This window comes from Theropithecus gelada, chromosome 4 (assembly GCF_003255815.1).
Source record: "Theropithecus gelada isolate Dixy chromosome 4, Tgel_1.0, whole genome shotgun sequence".
NCBI lineage: Eukaryota > Metazoa > Chordata > Mammalia > Primates > Cercopithecidae > Theropithecus > Theropithecus gelada.
This window is the reverse complement of record NC_037671.1, coordinates 31,878,658-31,899,177: the sequence shown is the minus strand read 5'-3', so window position 1 is coordinate 31,899,177 and position 20,520 is coordinate 31,878,658. Positions and strand designations below refer to the sequence as shown.

Here is a 20,520-nt window from a genome sequence, read left to right as displayed (position 1 = left end):
ATTATTTTGTTAAAGTAAATGGCCTGTACTCTTCAAAACTATAAGGCGCATTAAAGACACAGATAGACTGAGGAATAGTTACTAATTAAAGAGGAGTAAGAGATATCACACTGCCAACTTATGATCCTGGATTAGATACTTTCTTTGGAAATATTCTTGTGACAACCTAGGGTACATGTGCATTACACTCTGTAATATTTTAGAAAAACTTTAAATGCATATTAATATTAGTATAAAGTGAGAATGATAAACCACCCATGTTGAAATGCTAACATTGTTCAAATCTGGTGAAGCTCAGTGTTAAGTCTTTCTACAATTTTTGTAACTTTTCTGTGAGTTTTTTGTGATTGTTGGATGATACTTGGTATATAATCACTTGTATTTGAAAGTTATGTTTGAAATCATGTAATGTTTTCACAATATATGATCACTAATCACCTTTCCAGCCTCACATATGTAAAACAGAAGATATGAACCTGAGCCACATAGCAGAGTAGAGATGGAGTATACCTAGGCTGGAAGCCAGAGCTTAGAGCTTCTTTCTGTGGTTACCTGGATGACATATTTATGCCAATAATCCTGTACTGCAGAGTTAAAATAAGGAAAGATATTTGAGCATGTATGTAAGAATATGCTACACAGCAATAAGTATAAGATATAGTAGACAAAGACTGGGAGACATCTGTCTGAATGGGGAGGAGAAATTTACAGGGTGAAAAAAGCTGATGCTTCAGTGCAGTTAACCTTCATTCCTATCTGGGAAAAAGCTGGCTTCACTGTTAGTTCTTCAGTAAAGTTGCTTGTGGCACAAATTCATGTGTACTTTGGAAATCCCAGTTCACAAACGTTTTCATAAGGTTTAGGGCTGACAAGGGGAGCATCTCAGGGCTTCTACTTTGCCTTCAGTGTTGTTGACATAGGAGTGGTCCTCCAAAGCTAAAAAGGTATTGCCCTTACCCTGTTTTTTTCACGTACAAGTTGCCAGAAGTTATGCAAGCCACCTATCTTTTTCCCTTCAGTTTGATAAAGTGAGAAAACTCATTCCTGTTGTCCTACCTGTGATAAACCTGCATAAAGTTTGTTCAACTGGTTTGAAAAATACAAAACAATAAAAACAATAATATCTGTGTTAATCTTTGGTGGAATTTTTGGTAAGTGATCTATTTCTCAGATTACAAATTAAATAGCACAGGCTAATATGGCTAGGATTCAACATTAAATATGTTATAACCTCCCAAAAGAAAACAAAAAGTCTATACATATAAAAGAAAATGTATATGTTTTGTAAGAGAAAAAGGAGAAAAGAGCACAGAAAGTTAAAAATAAAAAAAAAAGAAAATTTAGATAGTGAGAAGTGATATCAATAAAATGGCAAAATAGGAATTTCCAGTGCCAGTTGGCCCCCCAGGTCAGACTCTGTAGCCCCAAGACCCATGCCAGTACCCAAGGACCTAGCCTCCAGACCAGTACATATAAGCTGGGCCCCATAAACCCAGACTCCAGACCAGCCTCTAAGGCAGTAAGTTCTGCTCTAGCACCAGGTCAGGTTGGTCCCCACTGCTCGAGGCTCCAGTGGACCTAAAGTCCAGGTCCACACCAGTAGATATCACCTCATACCTGACACCAGTTAGAATGTCTATTATGAAAAAAGACAAAGGATAACAGATGTTGAGAAGAGTATGGAGAAAAGGGAATCCTTATACACTGTTTTTGGAAATGTACATTAGGACAGCCATGATGGAAAACACTGTGAAGGTTCCTAAATAAGTTTAAAATATTGCCAAACAGGGTGGCTTACAACTGTAATCCCAGCATTTTGGGAGGCCGAGGCAGGCGGATTACCTGAGGTCAGGAGTTTGAGACCAGCTTGGCCAACATGGTGATACCCCATCTCTACTAAAAATACAAAAATCAGCCAGGCAAGGTGGCACACACCTGTAGTTCCAGCTACTCGGAAGGCTGAGGCAAGAGTGTCACTTGAGCCCGGGAGGCAGAATTTGCAGTAAGCAAAGATTCCACCACTGCACTCCAGCCTGGGTGACAGAGTGAGACTCTGTCTCAAAAAATAAAATTAAATTAAATATATAAATTAAAAATAAATAAAAATAGAACTACCATATGATCCATTTGTGTACGTTCTAGGTATATATCCAAAAGAATTAAATCATTATGTTGAAGAGCTGTCTGCACACCCATTTTTATGACAGCAAATTCATAATAGCCAAGGTATTAAATCAATCAATGAATGAGTGAATAAAGAAAGTGTAGTATATATAAAATAGAATACTATTCTGCCTGAAAACAAGAAGCAACTCTTAATATTTTCAACAACATGGCAAACCTGAAGACATTTTGCTAAGTAAAAGGGCACAGAAAAATAAATACTGCATGATCTCACATATGAAATCAACATAAAGTGAATTCATAGAAGCACAGAGTAGTCTAATGATATTTGTCAGGGGTTAGGAGTAGAGAGAAGTAGGGAAAATGGGGAGATATTGGTCAAAGAGTACAAAGTTTCAGTTGGAAGGAACAAATTCAAGAGATCTAGTCTACAATATGGTGACTATAGTTAATAGTACTGTAATGCACACTTGAAAATTGCTAAGATAACAGGTCCTAAATGTTCTCACCACAAAACAAGCAAGTATGTGAGTCAATGATCTGTTAATCAGCTTAAATAATAATTGCATAATTATGCATATGTCAAAATATTATACTGTATATCATAAATAAGTACAATTTTTTGACTTATCCTTAATAAAAATGGGGGGTGATTTTAGTAGGTGAGAAACTAGGATGCTACAGGAAGTGTTCCAAATCATAAAATTTCCATAGTAGAAAATAGTTCAAAGGGCTAAGCTATGTTCTTTAAGTTTTTAAAAATGTGTTTTTATGTGATGTTTTACCCTGTGTGGTCCCAATTGTTTGCTAAAAGTTATTTTACATACACGATTCTTGGTTCTTCATTTCTTGGGTAAGCTTAAGGACAAGGGCACATGCCTCATATTTTTCATGCCTCGTTAGAAATAAAGGAAGAGTCACAGATGCAGAAGGAAGATAAAGTCAGCAGAATCAATGCAATTGCAAGTCACACTAGAAATTGGAGGGAAGTTCCAAGATGCGTTTTTATTTTTATAATTTAGGAAACCGTGTGCAAATCAATCATATCTAAATTTCACAGGCCTCAAAAGCTACAGCTGACATTTGAGTTATAGAGAAAACTCAGGGATTGCAAGTATGTTACTTTATAGTGAATTCTCCTTTAGTCATTTTTCCACTTCATTTGACTATGACTGTCAGTTTAAATTGCTCTAGGTATAGCACGATTATTTCAGATGAAGATGGTTGACAATAATATATAGAACAAAACAACAACTTCTATGAAATATATTTATTCATTTGAAACACATATATTGGCATACATAATATACTTATTAACCATAAATATTCAAATTAGATCAAGCTTTAAAGTAAAAGTAAACTATCATTTTTCCATATGACAGCTTGTATCATAAAATTTTTCCAATATATTTTCACATAATTCACTCATACGCCCATTTGCTTCAAGACATTTTCAGAGCCTAGCGCTCTATTTGCCTCAAATGTTCTCCATAGTTCCTTAGGTTATGCAGTTGCTCCAAGCATTTACCTCACCTAAGTGTACCAAACCTGTGATGACCGTTTCTTTATAAGCTACATAGCTCTGCTTTACCAGCTCCTTTTACTTCCTGTATACTTCTCACTGCCTTGCAAAAAAGAGGGATCTCAGATGCCGACTTCTGCTACACTGCTTCAAAGACTCTCTTGCTACAATTCATAAAACTTATCGTCCTACTATTGATATTGGCTATGAAAGAATATGGGCCAAAATTCCTCTCAAAATTTACTATCCAACAAAGAAAAAGCAGTGTTGGAGAAAAGGATTTGAAGTATTTTGCTGTGTATTTAACTAAACTAAAGAGAGAAGACAAAAGTATTCTGCCCCAAAAGCAAGAAATTAAAAGACATATTGTAGAGATTTTTTAATTGAGAGTATCATCTTTTCATAGGAATTATAACTTCGCTTTTATCAAGATTTACAACAAGTTTCATGCCTTATTTTCAATCAAGAAAAGTCTGTCTTTGATTCATTAGGTTTGTGCCATGGAAAAACATCAGTATAGACGTTTTATCTTGATTTTACATAGCTGTTTTCTCCACAAGTGAATGGTATTTAGGCTGACTGTGTTTTATTCATACCTGTCACCAGGAACTCCAGGACCTTGTGAGAGTACATGCTCAGCAAGTGCTAACAGAGTGAGTGAATAAAAGAATCATTGATAAATAAATAGAAGGATGAATCATTGTGAGGGGAGACTCCATTATATTGTTAATATGACACGTACACAGGCTCACTCCCACCCCATTAGTCTCTTCACTGCCCCTCTTACATCTTTGTTTCTGAGGGTATAGATTAGAGGGTTAAGACTAGGTGTGACAACAGTATAAAAGAGAGCAATGAACTTGCCTTGATCTTGAGAATTTTCTGATGGTGGCTGGAGATATATGCACATGGCCGGAATGAAAAAGAGAGATACAACCATAAGGTGGGCTCCACATGTTCCAAACACTCTCTGAAGCCCAGTGGTTGATTGCATCCTCAGTACAGCCTGGACAATGGCACCATAAGAAGTGAGAATGAGGATGAGAGGTATGAGAACAAAAACGGAGCTTGTGATCATGAGGGTCAGCTCGTTGGCGTGGGTATCAACACACGATAATCGCAGAAGTGCTGGAACTTCACAGAAAAAGTGATCTACTTGGTGGTGTCCACACAGGGGTATCCAGAAGGTGAAGGAGGAATGAAGTGCTGAGTTGGTAAAACCGCTTACCCAAGAAGCCACAGCCAGCAGGTGGCAGAAACGAGGATGCATGAGGACAGTGTAATGCAAAGGTCTACACACAGCTGCGTAACGGTCATAGGACATCACCACCAGTAGGACACACTCTGTGGTTCCCAGTGCAAGAACAAAGTAAAGTTGAATCATGCAACCAGCGTAAGAGATGGTTTTTTCCGGGCCCCAGAGATTGACCAGCAACTGAGGGATAGAGCTGGTGGTGTAGCAGAGATCCAGAAATGAGAGGTTTAAAAGGAAGAAGTACATTGGAGTATGGAGATGGGAGTCCAGGTATGACAGGATAATGATGAACAGGTTTCCTATCAGTGTCATCAAGTAGAAGATCAAGACAACCACGAAGAGAACTACTTCCAGATGAGGCCAGTTAGAAAATCCAACTAAAATAAAGTACCCCTCAGAGCTAGCATTGACTTTTCCATCATCATTCATTTCCTATTACCTGAGAGAAAAAAAAAAAAGTCAGGTAAACTCAAAAAAGAGTAAACAAATGATCTAAAAACATCAGCACACTTGAATAAAAAATAAAAGCCAGTTTGAAGGGTTTGTCATCATTTAATTGTAGGACAATTTAACCATTAGTAGTAATGAATTTAACAAAAGAAGAATTATAAAGCTCATACTGATATAAAAAGTAAAAGAATAAATACATGAATGGTGAAGATAAAGCTATTCCCTACAGTAGATCCCTAATTAACAAATATAGAAGGGGTGATGGTGTTAAGAAAAACATAAATGATTGCAAAAACTAGTGGATAAAAATTTGATGGGGAACAGGATATGTACAAATATCTAAAATATCTAAAATAGTCTAAGATATCTCCTCACAAATGTCTTGTTAATTTCAAACTGAAAAACAGTGAAGTTTATAGTAGAAAAACCTGGCAGACACCACCATAACCAAGTGATTTTATTGATCTTAAGATCGCCTGTATTTGCACAACCAACATCATGAGCCTGCTGTGATGATGCTCTGAACAGGACATGATGTCACTTCAGTGATATTTGTGTTAATATTCTAATAATGCAGACTAATTCTAATAATGAAGATACATGAGAAAAACTCAAATTGAGAGAAATAACTTGCCTATACAATTCAGAACTATCAAGCTTAAGTAGAAAAATAAAGGGTGAGGAACTGGTCCGGATGAAAGGAGACTAGAGAGACATGATTTCTCAGTGTACAATCCTGCATTTTTTCAAAAACTAGCTGTTAACAAAATTATTGAGACAATTTAAGAAATCTCAGTTTGGACTTGATTTGGGTACTGTGCTGGACTTATGTAAAGTACCATCCTTTTTCTTAGACAAAAAAACACTGAATAAAGTATTTGGTGTAAAGGAAGGTGTCATCTACAACTTACTCTCAACTAGTCCAAAAAAGAGATGATAGATAGATAGATAGATAGATAGATAGATAGATAGATAGATAGATAATAGATGATATAACAAAGCTCTGGGGGGAAATGTAAACTAATACTCAATCTGGTTAAAGGGTAAATGTTAGTCTTTTATACTACTTTTTTCAACTCTTCTCTAAGTTTGAAATTTTACCATAATAAAAAAATACAAAATAATTTTTTAACTTTATATTTTATTCAGATGTTTGCCTTATTATAGAAAAATAACTATCAAGTTCTCATTCATTTTAGGGTGACATCTAGGTAAACGGTAATTGAAAGAAATTCCTACGCTAGCTAAGGAAGATAATTTCCATAAAACACAAAATCTCTCTTTGTTAATAAACAAGGAACTTTAGTTTTCTTTTCAGCATTTTCAGTTTATTTTCTTAAGTGTGATTGTGGAAAACGTAATCATTGTAACCCCAATAATCTTACACATGGATGAAAAGATAGGTTGAAAATATTGAATTTAGTCGTTATTTCAAAATGTTCACCTAAACAAAAAATGTTTAGCTTCAATTAGATAAGAATCTGATCTTCTGATTTGTTTACTTGGACTCAAAATGTATTCCTAAACTGAAAAATTGAATACAAATAGAGAAGACACAGACAATTGCTCATCAATGCATGGGTATTCATGATATGAACTCAGCTAAAACTCTGGGGAGAACAGTGATAGAATACCTTCTAAAGGATGTGTGATTGTATAACTGAATTTGAAAAGATTCAAACTTTAGGGAAAGGAAGATAAAAATTCAGTGAGAAAACAGAGAAGGAAGGAAAGGTGGGAGGGAGGGGCAGGAAAATGGAGAAGAGCCTGAGTGAAGGTCTTAGAGTTGCAGGTGTGTCTGTCACAGGGTTCACAAAGCTGAACCACACGGCCTGAAGCAGCTTTCTACATGATGTATTTTTCTCTAGGACAATAATTTAGATAGTATATAAATTCTGAGCATGAGCTATAATTAGTACATATTTATTCTCCAATTTAGAGAGTTCTGAATATTTAATGAATCATTAAGTGGCTGTTCATCATTTAATACACTGAGCCCAGTGAATCTCATGTTACTTTTTTTGTTAAAAATAAAATAATATCTTACAAATAGTTATGACTCCTAGGTGATGCTTTTTCTCCAGTGAGTTTTCAATCTTTCACAGAAAAACATAATACTTACTTTTGTTATATAGTTATTGTGTCAGGCATAGTAACCCACTATTTATCCCTTTTTCTCTGAATTCTTCACTTCTTCCAGCTTTGCCACATGCCCTCTATTTCATTCCTCCCACAGTCAGTTATTTTTCTTATACCTCCCAATTGGCTATGGCACAGGAAGAAAGAAATCGTTGTGGAGCCACCTGTGATTGCCTCTTTTGGGGGTCTCTTAATCGCTCCTGTTTTATAAATGCAACTCCTGAAAAAGATGTCAGGAGTAGCGAATTGGTTGAGTTTCAGCAGAAAAGTTTGGAACATTCAGTTTGGTCCCAAGATTAAAAGATTGACTTCAGACCCTATTAATAGACTTGGTAATGTAAATAATCATTAGCCAGTTGTTGCACTCATCTAGATTACTTTCAACTACTTAGAAACCATCCAGGAAAATCAGTCTGCACATTGTTTTAAAAGAAAATTTTAAAAACTACAGCTGAATCAAAAAATAGCAATAGTCAAAGAGTAAATCGTGAAGATTACTTCACTTAAAGGTCATAGCCCTAGAGGGAAGATGAAAATTTTCCAAGAGATTTTCAAAAATTTCTCTAGAATGGGAGATAATACATCATGATAAATATGAACACAAATGTTATAGTTACTTCCTCTCATGCAGATATAATTTTCTTTTTTCTTACAGTTGCCTCGATAATTTAGTACATTAACTAAAACAAGAGGCAGCTGTGAGATATCTTTGCCAATTGCATGACCCATCCCTCAGCAGTCTTACATAGGGAGGTTAGAATGAGATATGAGATAAAAAAGAAAAAAAATTACCAGATGCAAGTAAGGAAAAGGTAGGAATTTTTCTGGGTTAATTTTCTTCTTACTGGTGGGGCAGAAAATAAAAGCCTTATCAAAAATTAAAAGCCTTATCAAAAATTTAAGTTATCCTTAACACAAAGAAAGGATAAATGCTTGAGGTGATGTATACTCCATTTAGTCTGCTCTGATTATTACACATTGTATGCCTGTGTCAAAAATACCTGGGTCCGGCACCGTGGCTCACGCCTGTAATCCCAACACTTTGGGAGACCAAGGTGGGTGGATCTCTGGAGCCCAGAAGTTTGAGACTAGCCTGGGCAATGAAGTGAAACCCTGTCTCTACAAAAAATAAAAAGGAAGAAATTATCAAAAAAAAATTCTCATGTACCCCATGAATACATATGCCTAATGTGTACCCACAAAAATTAAAAGTTAAAAGTTGCTTTCATGGACTAGGAATAAATGATCCTCTCTAGTTTTGGAAATCAGGTATAATGGAGGGAGAAAATGACATCTTTTCCCCATCCCCATGTCACTGGCCAAGTTTTTTTATTCTTATAATATTTCTTTATAGTCTTACCTAGTACTTAAGCAGTACTCAAACAATGCCTTTCACTCTGCCCTTCCTGTGTCTGTCCACATTCCTTGTATATTGTCTTCCCAACTGTTTCCCTCATCATGCACAGACTGATCTGATCTCTGATTGTTATCACCTTGAAATCACCAACATAAATGCCTACACTTCCCTCATCTACTACATCATTTAGGAAAACAGTCTGAATGTAACTATGACTATCATTGCTATAGAAAAGAAAGCTCTGAGTCTACTAAAAAATTTAGTTTTACCCAAAAGATAAACTTATAAGAGCTTTCAGTGTATCAAGGGATGGGCCTTTATCTCAGAGTCCAATGGGCCCTTTTTGGAAACAAAAGAATGTGACTTGTTTTCCTTGACTGGGGCTACTGGGAGGGTAAATCCCAAAGCGGCAATTAATGCCCTTCAAGGAGTTGTCCTGGTTAGAACAGTTTCTCAGTGATACTCTTGGCATGATGCCACATTGTTGTACTAAGATGACAAGGAATCTATAGTCCAGCTATCACTGAGAAAAACGCTTTGAGCTGTATTTACAGGGAAAGGAATGGGTTATCTTGAGTTACCTGAAACTTCTTCCCCAATTCTTCAGTATGGTAGGGGCCAAATTTGAGATGTAGCTTGTCAGGTAGTCTAATTTGGGAATGGGAAAAGGCATGAAACATTTTTAAAAAGGAAATATAAAGACTACATTATACATATTTGTTTTATTAATTTGAATTCTTTAATTGTGTCTAACATCTCTAAAATTCAAGGCCAAGTTCAGCCCTGCAAAGGTGTTAAAAATTACCTTTGAAGACCATTCAAACTATACTCAGAAGGTCACTACCAAACTCAGAAAACTTTTAACAAAATTATTTAATATTTCCAAAATATTGTTATCAAAAATTTCTTTTGATGTCTTGTTAAAAGCTTTGCTGAAATATATTAAAAAGTTAAATTAGCTGTGATAGCTATCTCCATCCCGTGTTTTAAAAAAAAAAAAAAAAAGCACATCATGAGTTTATAAATTAATGAAGATTTTTCAATTGTTACATTGCATCTAGGTGATACCATGTGTACCAAACAAAGTCTCGGTATGAAAATCAAGTCACATTTACAATACAATTATGTTTTAAAGTCAGTAATTTTGAGAGCAGGATCAGGTATTTTCCTGTCCACTTATGTGAAGCAACTGAAATGGTCTTGGCTTCAGTAGTCTTGATTGCTGCAAAAACTCAATATGAAAAATATGTAAACATTATCCTCTATGCCTAGTGCATAGTCATTCAATACATGCTAGCTGCTATTACCATTAGAGTGAATTTTAACTTGAACTGATATTTTAACAAGGCATTCTACATTATTTCTTCATCCTTTATTTTAGATATCTAAAATATTAAAAATAAACATCTATATTCCCATCATTCAGAATCATCAACCATAAATTTTGCCATTTTTATTTTCAGCATTTTGAGCACATAAAGTGTCAGAGATAAAGTTCATATCCCCTTTAACTGTCACTCTCTGACACAACACTAAATCCAGAGACAATTACCATGAGCTTGGTATATATCACTCCAGTTTACTTTAAAATATATTACATGTTATTTAAGATAAATATGATTAAATAGTCATATAATCATATGCTTAAATTTCTCTGTCTTATTGGAGAAGAATTTAACCAGTGATCCTACAACTTGTGGGGACTAGCAGAATTCAATCAGTTATCAAAATTCAGGAAATGTCTGATATCCTGGTCTGTAGGAGATTGTACCAAGCTCCAATATTTTTCATGTTTTGGTAACTAGACTTGTAGGAGAGTTTTTAGCCCCTGCCAATCTACTGGGTACCAGCAAATGTTAACATTTTTAGGTGTGATGTTAGTAACTTGTGAAAATACAGATGGCATAACATGATTTAATTACAGCAAAGTATTTCTAAGGCAGTAACTCTCAACTTTTTTCTCTGCAATACACACTCAGATAAATAAAACACAGTGAAAGTCACATCTGAGGAATCAAAAGGAATAAATTATAGTAAATGATCTCTGATGAGCTTCTTTTAATTCGAGTGCTTTGTATGGGAGGAATGTGAATTAGAGTAGATCACAAACTATTAAAGCATTATAGATAGGAAGCTCAGTCAGAGTTGAGGTCTAGAAAATTCACATATACACCATGGAATACTATGCAGCCATAGAAAAGGATGAGTTCATGTCCTTTGCAGGGACATGGATGAAGCTGGAAACCATCATTCTCAGCAAACTATCGCAAGGACAGAAAAACAAACCCCGCATGTTCTCACTCATAGGTGGGAATTGAACAATGAGAACACTTGGACACAGGGCTGGGAACATCACACACTGGGGCCTGTGAGGGCAGGGGTGGATGTGGGAGGGATAGCATTAGGAGAAATACCTAATGTAAATGACGAGTTGATGGGTGCAGCAAACCAACATGGCACATGTACACCTACGTAACAAACCTGCACATTGTGCACATGTACCCTAGAGATTTGTTTGACCAAGGACTTGAGTTCAGAATATATGAAGAACTTCAAATTCAACAATAAGAAGACAAATGATGCAATTTTTAAAGTGAGTAAAATATCTGAACAGAAACTACACAAAATAACGTATAAGAAGCATGTGAAAAGCACACAAAATGATGGTCAACGTCGACATCCCTCAATGCAAATTATAGCCACAGGTAACCTAACTTAAGAGGTAAAAAGTATAAACACTGACAACACCAAGTATTAGAAAGAATGTGAGTTCAGTTGGAACTCTCATACACTGCTGTTTGAAGTGAAAATAGGACAGCCACTTTGAAAACATTTTTGCAGTAGTTCATAAAGATAATATACACTAAGCATGTGGTCCTCCTGGAGAGGTACAAATAAAAGGTATTTACCCAAATTAAGTGAAAACATGCATCCACACAAACACTTGCGTACAAATTTTCATAGCAGCATTATTCATAATAGCCAAAAATTTTAAATACTCCCAAAGCCCATCACAGATAAATGGATAAATTGTAGCATATTCATATAATGGAGCTCTAACAAGCAATAAAAAGGAAAAAGTAACTGATACATGTAGCAACATAATAAATGTCAAAAACATCACACTAAATGAAACAAGACATACCCAAAGATTACATACTGCATGATTGCAATTATTTGAAATTCTAAAAATGGAAAAACCAAGTACATTTAGAGAAAATTAATGCTGCCTCAGCCTATAACTAAAAGGGGAGAGTTGACTACAAGACAAAACGAGTTCTTTGGGGAGTAATAGAAATGTCCTATGATCTTGATTGTGGTGGTATTTACACAATTATACATTTGTCAAACTCACTGAACTAGTCTTTCAATCTGATATTGAGAGACCTGTCTTTGAGACTCAAATTTGCCATTTATTAGTGTGTGCGTTTAGACAAGACTACTTAATCTCTCTGAGACTCAATTTCCTAACCTTTAATGTAGGAACAACAATGTTTATATCTTATTTTTCCTTTGTTTCAAGAGGCTAATAGTCAACAAAGCTTTAGGGTTTCTATGATGATCAAAATTCTAATGAAACAAAGTATATTAATGTGCTTTATAAGTTGTATAGTACTGTTATAGTATAAAGGATTATAATTATACACTTTTTCTGATCGCTTATTAAATCCAATATTTGATGTCTAACAAAAATACAATGAAAAGAAAATATGAAAAAATTCATTGAACTGTATACTTAAAATGTAGATTTCATTGTACATAAATTATACTTCAATAAATTTGAAAAGAAAAGAGTCTTGTAGATCATGAGAAGCTGGAGTGACACATGACATATTACAAAATGGCAAGATTTCCATGGAGGCAGGAGGAATCTACGTTCTCACATTTTGTGAAGTCTGTGTGAGATGTGATGTGATCCCAACAATCCCACTGGGTATTTATCCAAGAAAAATGAAGTAAGTATCTCGAAGAGGTATCTATGCCCCCGTGTTCATTGCAGCATTATACGTGATAGCCAAGATGAAGAAACAATCTAAGCATCCATTGATGGAAGAATGGATAAAGAAAATCTGATCTCACACACACACACACACACACACACACACACAGAGAGAGAGAGAGAGAGAGAGAGAGAGAGAGAGAGAGAGAGAGAGAAATATTATTCAGCCAATAAAAAGAAAATCCTGCCATTTGTTATAACATGGATGAACTGGAGGATATTGTGATAAGTGAAATAAACCACACACAGAAAGACAAAAAAAAGTATGATAACACTTACATGTGGAATCTAAAAACTTTGAACTCAGCTAGGAACAGTGGTTCACGCCTGTAAGCCCAGCACTTTGGGAGGCCAAGGCAGGTGGATCTTTTCAGGCCAGGGGTTCAAGACCAGCCTGGTCAGCATGATGAGAACTTGTTTCTACTAAGAATACAAAATTGGCTGGGTGTGGTGGCGGGTGCCTGTAGTCTCAGCTACTGGGGAGGCTGAGGCAGGAGAGTTGCTTGAAGCTGGGAGGCAGAGGTTGCAGTGAGCCAAGATCACACCACTGCACTCCAGCCTGTGAGACAGAGTGAGATCCTGTATCAAAAAAAATTTAAAAACTGAACCCACAGAAGCAGAGAATAGAATGGTGGTTGCCATGGGCTGGAGGGTGGGGAGTGGAGGGACAGTCAAATGGTACAAACTTTCTGTTATAAGATGAATACATTCTGGAGATCTAATGTAGATTATGGTAACTATAGTTAATAAAACTGTACTGTATACTTGAAATTTGCTTAGAGATTAGATCTTAAGTGTCCTGACCCTCCCTGCTCCCCCTACACACAGTAGCTATGTGAGATGATGGATGTGTCAATTTGATTGTGGTAATAATTTCACAATTCGGTTTGATTTATATATAATCACATTGTGCACATTAAATATATGTAATTTTATTTGTGCCTCAGTAAAGCTGGAAAAAATAAAATCAAAGTAAATAATTTTTTTAATAATGCTATTCAGCAAAGAACAAGGATGTTAAGAGTTTTAAGCTGTCTTCAATACGTCATTGACTAAGCCAACTAAAGCAAATTAAGCACATATTCTGTTTTGCTTCATTTAATAGCATTCTCTTCCTCCAGGAGCTATGAATTGGTATTTATTTTCAGAGTTTATTGCCAAACTTCTTGTTTTGTTTTTGATTTTTAAAAAGTGAAAGATGTATACAATCTAAAGAGTAATCAGAGTATATTGTTTCTGATTTTTAAAAGCTATCTTAATTTATTAGCATTAACCCCAGTGACAAATTAAGCCATGTACAGACACTTCATCTTTTATCTTAAGTTGCCATTTTTCCCGACAGAAAGTGCGTTTTGTTCAGACAAAGTATGTTATATTTATACATGTTACCAAGAATTTCACAAACTGGGAGAGAGTACACATTCAAACAGATTTAGCTAATGAAGAATGAGTTAATGAATAAATGGACAGAAGAATGAATGAGCCATTTTAAAAAGATATTAGTTTACTGTTCACTGTGACAAGTATGTAGACCTACAGGGTAAATTATATAACTTAGTGTCTTTTTTTTATTATACTTTAAGTTCTAGGGTACATGTGCACAAGGTGCAGGTTTTTTACATATGTATACATGTGCCATGTTGGTGTGCTGCACCCATTAACTTGTCATTTACATTAGGTATATCTCCTAATGCTATCCCTACCTCCTCCCCACTCCCCACAATAGGCCCCGGTGTGTGATGTTCCCCTTCCTGTGTCCAACTGATCTCATTGTCCAATTCCCATCTATGAGTGAGAACACGCAGTGTTTGGTTTTCTGTTCTTGCAATAGTTTGCTAAGAATGATGGTTTCCAGCTGCATCCATGTCCCTACAAAGGACATGAACTCATCCTTTTTTATGGCTGCATAGTATTCCATGGTGTATATGTGCCACATTTTCTTAATCCAGTCTGTCACTGATGGACATTTGGGTTGATTCCAAGTCTTTGCTATTGTGAATAGTGCTGCAATAAACATACGTATGCAAGTGTCTTTATAGCAGTATGATTTACAATCCTTTGGGTATATACCCAGTAATGGGATGGCTGGGTCATATGGTATTTCTAGTTCTAGATCCTTGAGGAATCGCCACACTGTTTTCCACAATGATTGAACTAGTTTACAGTCCCACCAACAGTGTAAAAGTGTTCCTATTTCTCCACATCCTCTCCAGCACCTGTTGTTTCCTGATTTTTTAATGATTGCTATTGTAACTGGTGTGAGATGGTATCTCATTGTGGTTTTGATTTGCATTTCTCTGATGGCAGGTGATGATGAGCATTTTTTCATGTGTCTGTTGGCTGTATGAATGTCTTCTTTTGAGAAGTGTCTGTTCATATCCTTTGCCCACTTTTTGATGGGGTTGTTTTTTTCTTGTAAATTTGTTTGAGTTCTTTGTAGGTTCTGGATATTAGCCCTTTGTCAGATGAGTAGACTGCAAAAATTTTCTCCTATTCTGTAGGTTGCCTGTTCACTCTGATGGTAGTTTCTTTTGCTGTGCAGAAGCTGTTTAGTTTACTTAGATTCCATTTGTCAATTTTGGCTTTTGTTGCCATTGCTTTTGGTGTTTTAGACATGAAGTCCTTGCCCATGCCTATGTCCTCAATGGTATTACCTAGGTTTTCTTCTAGGGTTTTTATGGTTTTAGGTTTAACATTTAAGTAACTTAGTGTCTTTAAAAAGTGAACTTCAACCAAAAAATTATGATACGTCCTTTACCATATAATAAACAGTGTTATTCTTTATGTTTACCATTTTTCTTTGCTGTGACTATTTTTAGCTTCATTTAAGGTTTATTCAATAACCAGAAACTTCTTTAGCATACGTCTTTGCAATATTGCCCTTCTCTTCCTGTACATATCAATGGTCAGTTCATAATTTAGCACATTGTCAGAAATATTTCCAATATTTTTTAAATAATCTCCTTATAATTATTCACACACACATTTATTTATGTTGAAACCACAGTACACAATTTTCATGGAAATAAATATAGAATTGTAAAAGACCAGAGTGGTACTAATCAAAAACTTTATCTCAACATAATATTTCAGAACTAAATATTAAAAAGAGCAACAAATGGGGGACTGAACTATTCCATGTTTTGTAAACTGTTAGACGAAAAACAAATCACAAAGAAGCAGGGAAACCACCTTTCAACATGGACAAGACCCTAAGAAAAATAACAACAGCCAACATGATTTCCCTGTCATATTCCCCACTCCCACCCCATTAGCTTCTTCACTGCTCCTCTTACATCCTTGTTTCTGAGAGTGTAGATTAGAGGGTTAAGACTAGGTGTGACAACAGTATAAAAGAGGGCAATGAACTTGCCTTGATTAGGAGAATTTTCTGATGGTGGCTGGAGATATATGCACATGACTGGAATGAAAAAGAGAGATACAACCATAAGATGGGCTCCACATGTTCCAAACACTTTCTGAAGCCCGGTGGTTGATTGCATGCTCAGTACAGCCCAGGCAATGGCACCATAGGAAGTGAGAATGAGGATGAGAGGTATAAGAACAAAAATAGAGCTCATGACCATGAGGGTCAGCTCATTTGCATGGGTATCAACACATGATAAACGCAGAAGTGCTGGAACTTCACAGAAGAAATGATCCACTAGGCGATGTCCACATAGGGGTATCCAGAAAGTAAAGGAGGAATGAAGTGCTGAGGTAGTAAAACCACTTACCCAAGAAGCCGCAGCCAACAAGCGGCAGAAACGAGGGTGCATGAGGACAGTGTAATGCAAAGGTCTACACACAGCTGCATAACGGTCATAGGACATCACCACCAGTAGGACACACTCTGCGGTTCCCAGTGCAAGAACAAAGTAAAGTTGAACCATACAACCAGCATAAGAGATGGTCTTTTCCGGGCCCCAGAGGTTGACCAGCAACTGAGGGATAGAGCTGGTGGTGTAGCAGAGATCCAGAAATGAGAGGTTTGAAAGGAAGAAGTACATTGGAGTGTGGAGATGGGAGTCCAGGTATGATAGGATGATGATGAACAGGTTTCCTATCAGTGTTATCAAGTAGAAGATCAAGATAACCACAAAGAGAACTACTTCCAGATGAGGCCAGTTAGAAAATCCAAGTAGAATAAAGAAGTCTTCAAAACTTGCATTTTTTTCCATCATCATTCTTATTTTTCCTGTACCTAAAGAAAGAATCACATAAACTCAAAGTCTGTCCATGCATTGTCAACCGCTCACTTGCAAACATATTGGAGAAAAAAGTATCCCAATTCCAGATAGTGTGCACCATTATGGCAGTAGAATTTTTATGCAGTTTCCTTTATATGCTTCATTGAGATATTTTTCCAGCTGTGGATACCAGCAATAGCTTTTCAAGTTACTGAGTTATTTTATATACATCCCTGAGTTAACATTTGGATAAATCAAGACTAAGATATTCCATAATCAGAAAGATAATATTTAACAAAATAATTTTTTATTTTAAAAAGTTAAATTGGTTTTTTTGCATTTTCAGACTATTTCCCGTTTTGCAGTTACAGAGAAAGGAATAACTGCAGTCATAATAATCTTACTTATAGATAGAAATTTACCATATTAAAAATCAATTAGGTAGTCACTTTAAAATATTAATACTAACTGAAAAGAAATAATTGAATATGATTATAGAAAGAATTAAATGATATTCATTTATTTATGCTAGCAGTTTATTTCTAGACAAATAAAATAACATGCAAATGAAGGTTTAAACAGACATATGCACACACACACCAACTTATAAAAGTTCACAATATAAGCAAAGCTGATTAATAAAGCAAAATAGAGTAGAGATATCAGTGATAGAATGCTTCCAAAAGTAAATGGGGCTGTAATTATTATTGGAAGAGAAAAAGATTACAGAGTCTAACAAAACCCTAGGGAGGGGTAAGAGAGAAAGGAAGAGTGTTTCGATACACAACAGTGAAGAGCAGATCTGAATGTGGCATTTGAAATTGAAGGAATGTACAACACAGGATTGTTAGACAGGGATAAGAAGACTTAAACATGGTTTCTAAAAACTTGTATATGCTTTAGGCCAATAACTGAACTATACTTTAAATTCTGAGTCACAATTTATGATTTGTATTTTTGGGTTTTCTTCAATATTCCTAAATAGCATTGCCATCCCCCTTCTGCTCCCCTCCTGCCACAGCCAACTCTTCCTCTCATACTCTCTGATAAAATATGACAAAAGACAAATTTATTTATACCTGACTCACCTTCAGTGTTCTGAAAAACTTTTAACGACTCAAATATTCTAATCTTCACACTTGAAAAAGATGTAAAGGTTTGCGCAATTAGTTGAGTTACAGCTGGAGAACTAGGAACGTTGAACTTGGGCTAAGTCTGTGCAAATGCTCCAGACAGGTACAAAGATATCTGTACACTTTTCCATATTATTGGTAATGGAATGATTATTACCTTTTGAGAAATCATGAAAAAATTGCAAGAATTTTTTTTAAAATTTCCCTAGGATGAAAGGTAATATTCTGTAAGATACTTGAACTCTAATGCTGATATTTTTGCTAATGCAGGCATAATTTTTCTTTCCTAACGCAGCTGCCTGAGTTCCTTACTACAGTAATTAAAAGGTGAAATCTGATATTTTTCTGTTGTATAAACCGTCTTTCAGCCTTCTTCCAGAGTTGATAAAAGGGATAGGAAATAAGGGACAAAAAAAAAAAAAACTCATGTAGAGACAAGTTCGTAGCTTTGATTTTCTTCTTCGTGGAAAAGAGGGAAATGAAGACCCTATCAAATGTAGCTTCTATGAGCTGTGGAATAAAATACCTTCTCTCTTCTTTTAAATCAAACACTGTAGGGAAAATGGATGCCTGAGTGTCTCTTCTTTCCTCAATTACTACTAAGAGACATTTTCCCAATTCGTGTCTTATTCATTCCTTTATACTATATCTGGTTTGTTTTCTTTAATTTTTCATTGACTAGTAATAATTATATATATTTATGGAGTACATTGTAATGTTTTGATATGTATATACATTATAGAATGATTATATTAACGAGTTAATGTATCTATCACCTCACACCCATCATTGTTTTGTAGTAAGAACATTTAAAATCTACATTTTCTGCAATTTTGAAATATGGAAGCTGTCTACTCCTTAAGAAGTGCACCAACTTCTTTCAGTACTGACCTTCCTGTGCTTGTCCCTGTTTCCTGTCACTCTCCTCCTGACCTATGACCTCATCATGTATAAACTGACGAAGGGGCTCTCTGGTTGCTGTACAACCTAAAAACATCAACCTAATTGCCTTCTTATAACATTTTTGCCAATGTTTTAAATCTAACTATGGACAACAGAGTCTGGAAATAACTGTGGTTGTCATTGCTACAGAAAAGACAGCCTGAGTTTGTCCAAAAGATCTGCTTTTTAGCAGAATGTGGGAATACTTTAGGGCATTCAAGGCATCAGGGGATGGACCCTTTATCCCAGAGCAAATGCAATCTTTATGGAAACAAAAAGAATAACGGGATACTCTTTCATTGACTGGGGCCTTTGGGATTATAAATCTCAAAGTTGCAATTAATGCCCTTCAAGGAGTTGTCCTGGTGTGATGTTCTCAGTACAAAACTTTTCACAGAAATATCTTCAGCATATGTTCAGCATGATTCACTGTGATGACAGTGAATTTATCACCAACAAACATGGGAAAAGATGCTGTGAGTTATATTTACAATAAAGGGAATGGGTTTTACTAAGCCATCTGATTTCTTTTTTCAGTTTTCCATGGGGCTAAGGGTCAAATTTACAAGACAACTGGAAAAAAGGAGTTATTTAAGAGCACTCAACAGAAAAACTAGAATACATAAAGACTAAACTGTGTATCTGTTCCTTACTAATGGCGTGCTCTTTCAGACTGACCTATATTATTTATGCCTTCCCAGTTGTCTTTTATTTTTTTTATGAGGCATTTATGTTTTTACTAGATGCCATTACTACCAATAACTTTGTATTACATTAAACTTTTGCTTGTGTACCACTGGGAAATCCCAGAGTGTTTAAAGATGTTGCAAAGATTTTCTTTCAGCAATACAGAAATTTGCTCTTAAGATTGATTTAATTATGATTAGTTGTCTTTTAAATTCAATTCCCAGATTTTTCCTGCAACAGGTTAAAAATATCTTGAATATTACTCCAATCTTTTATTTTATTTTAATCGACACACAATAATTCTATATATTGATTAGATACAATGTGATATTTTGATATATATATGTACAATACAGAATGATTCAGTCCAGCTAACACAGTCATTACCTCACATACTTATTTTTCTTATAGTGAGAACATTTAAAATCTACTTGTTTAAAATCCCCCCTTTCTCCATCCCCTGCCCCCCAGGTAGCTATCATTCTACTCTCCACCTGTATGAGTTTAACTTTTTTAGATTCCACATATGAGTGAGATCATGTGGTATTTGTCTTTCTGTGCCTGGCTTCTTTCACTTCGCATAATGTCCTGCAGGTTCATGAATGTTGTTGTAAAGACAGAATTTCCCTTTTTCTTTAAGGCTGAATCGTATTCCATTTTATGTAGATAATGTGGTACATATATATCACATTATATCCCTTTTACATATTTATCTCTTTAT

The 20,520-nt window shown here is 35.5% G+C and overlaps 2 protein-coding genes across 2 annotated transcripts; both read right to left on the bottom strand.

Moving 5' to 3' along the window:
- Positions 1-4,342: 4,342 nt before the first annotated feature.
- LOC112623534 (olfactory receptor 2J3) lies at positions 4,343-5,408 on the bottom strand. The gene has a single exon (XM_025384070.1). It carries the CDS (start codon positions 5,328-5,330, stop codon positions 4,395-4,397), a length of 936 nt encoding a protein of 311 aa, XP_025239855.1. The 5' UTR covers positions 5,331-5,408; the 3' UTR covers positions 4,343-4,394.
- A 10,595-nt stretch (positions 5,409-16,003) lies between these two features.
- Positions 16,004-17,358, bottom strand: LOC112623520 (olfactory receptor 2J1). The gene has a single exon (XM_025384052.1). It carries the CDS (start codon positions 17,032-17,034, stop codon positions 16,096-16,098), a length of 939 nt encoding a protein of 312 aa, XP_025239837.1. The 5' UTR covers positions 17,035-17,358; the 3' UTR covers positions 16,004-16,095.
- Positions 17,359-20,520: the final 3,162 nt, after the last annotated feature.

Excerpts from the sequence above, each read along its gene's own strand:
- LOC112623534 (XM_025384070.1), bottom strand. The coding sequence starts at position 5,330 with ATGAATGATGATGGAAAAGTCAATGCTAGCTCTGAGGGGTACTTTATT.
- LOC112623520 (XM_025384052.1), bottom strand. The coding sequence starts at position 17,034 with ATGATGATGGAAAAAAATGCAAGTTTTGAAGACTTCTTTATTCTACTT.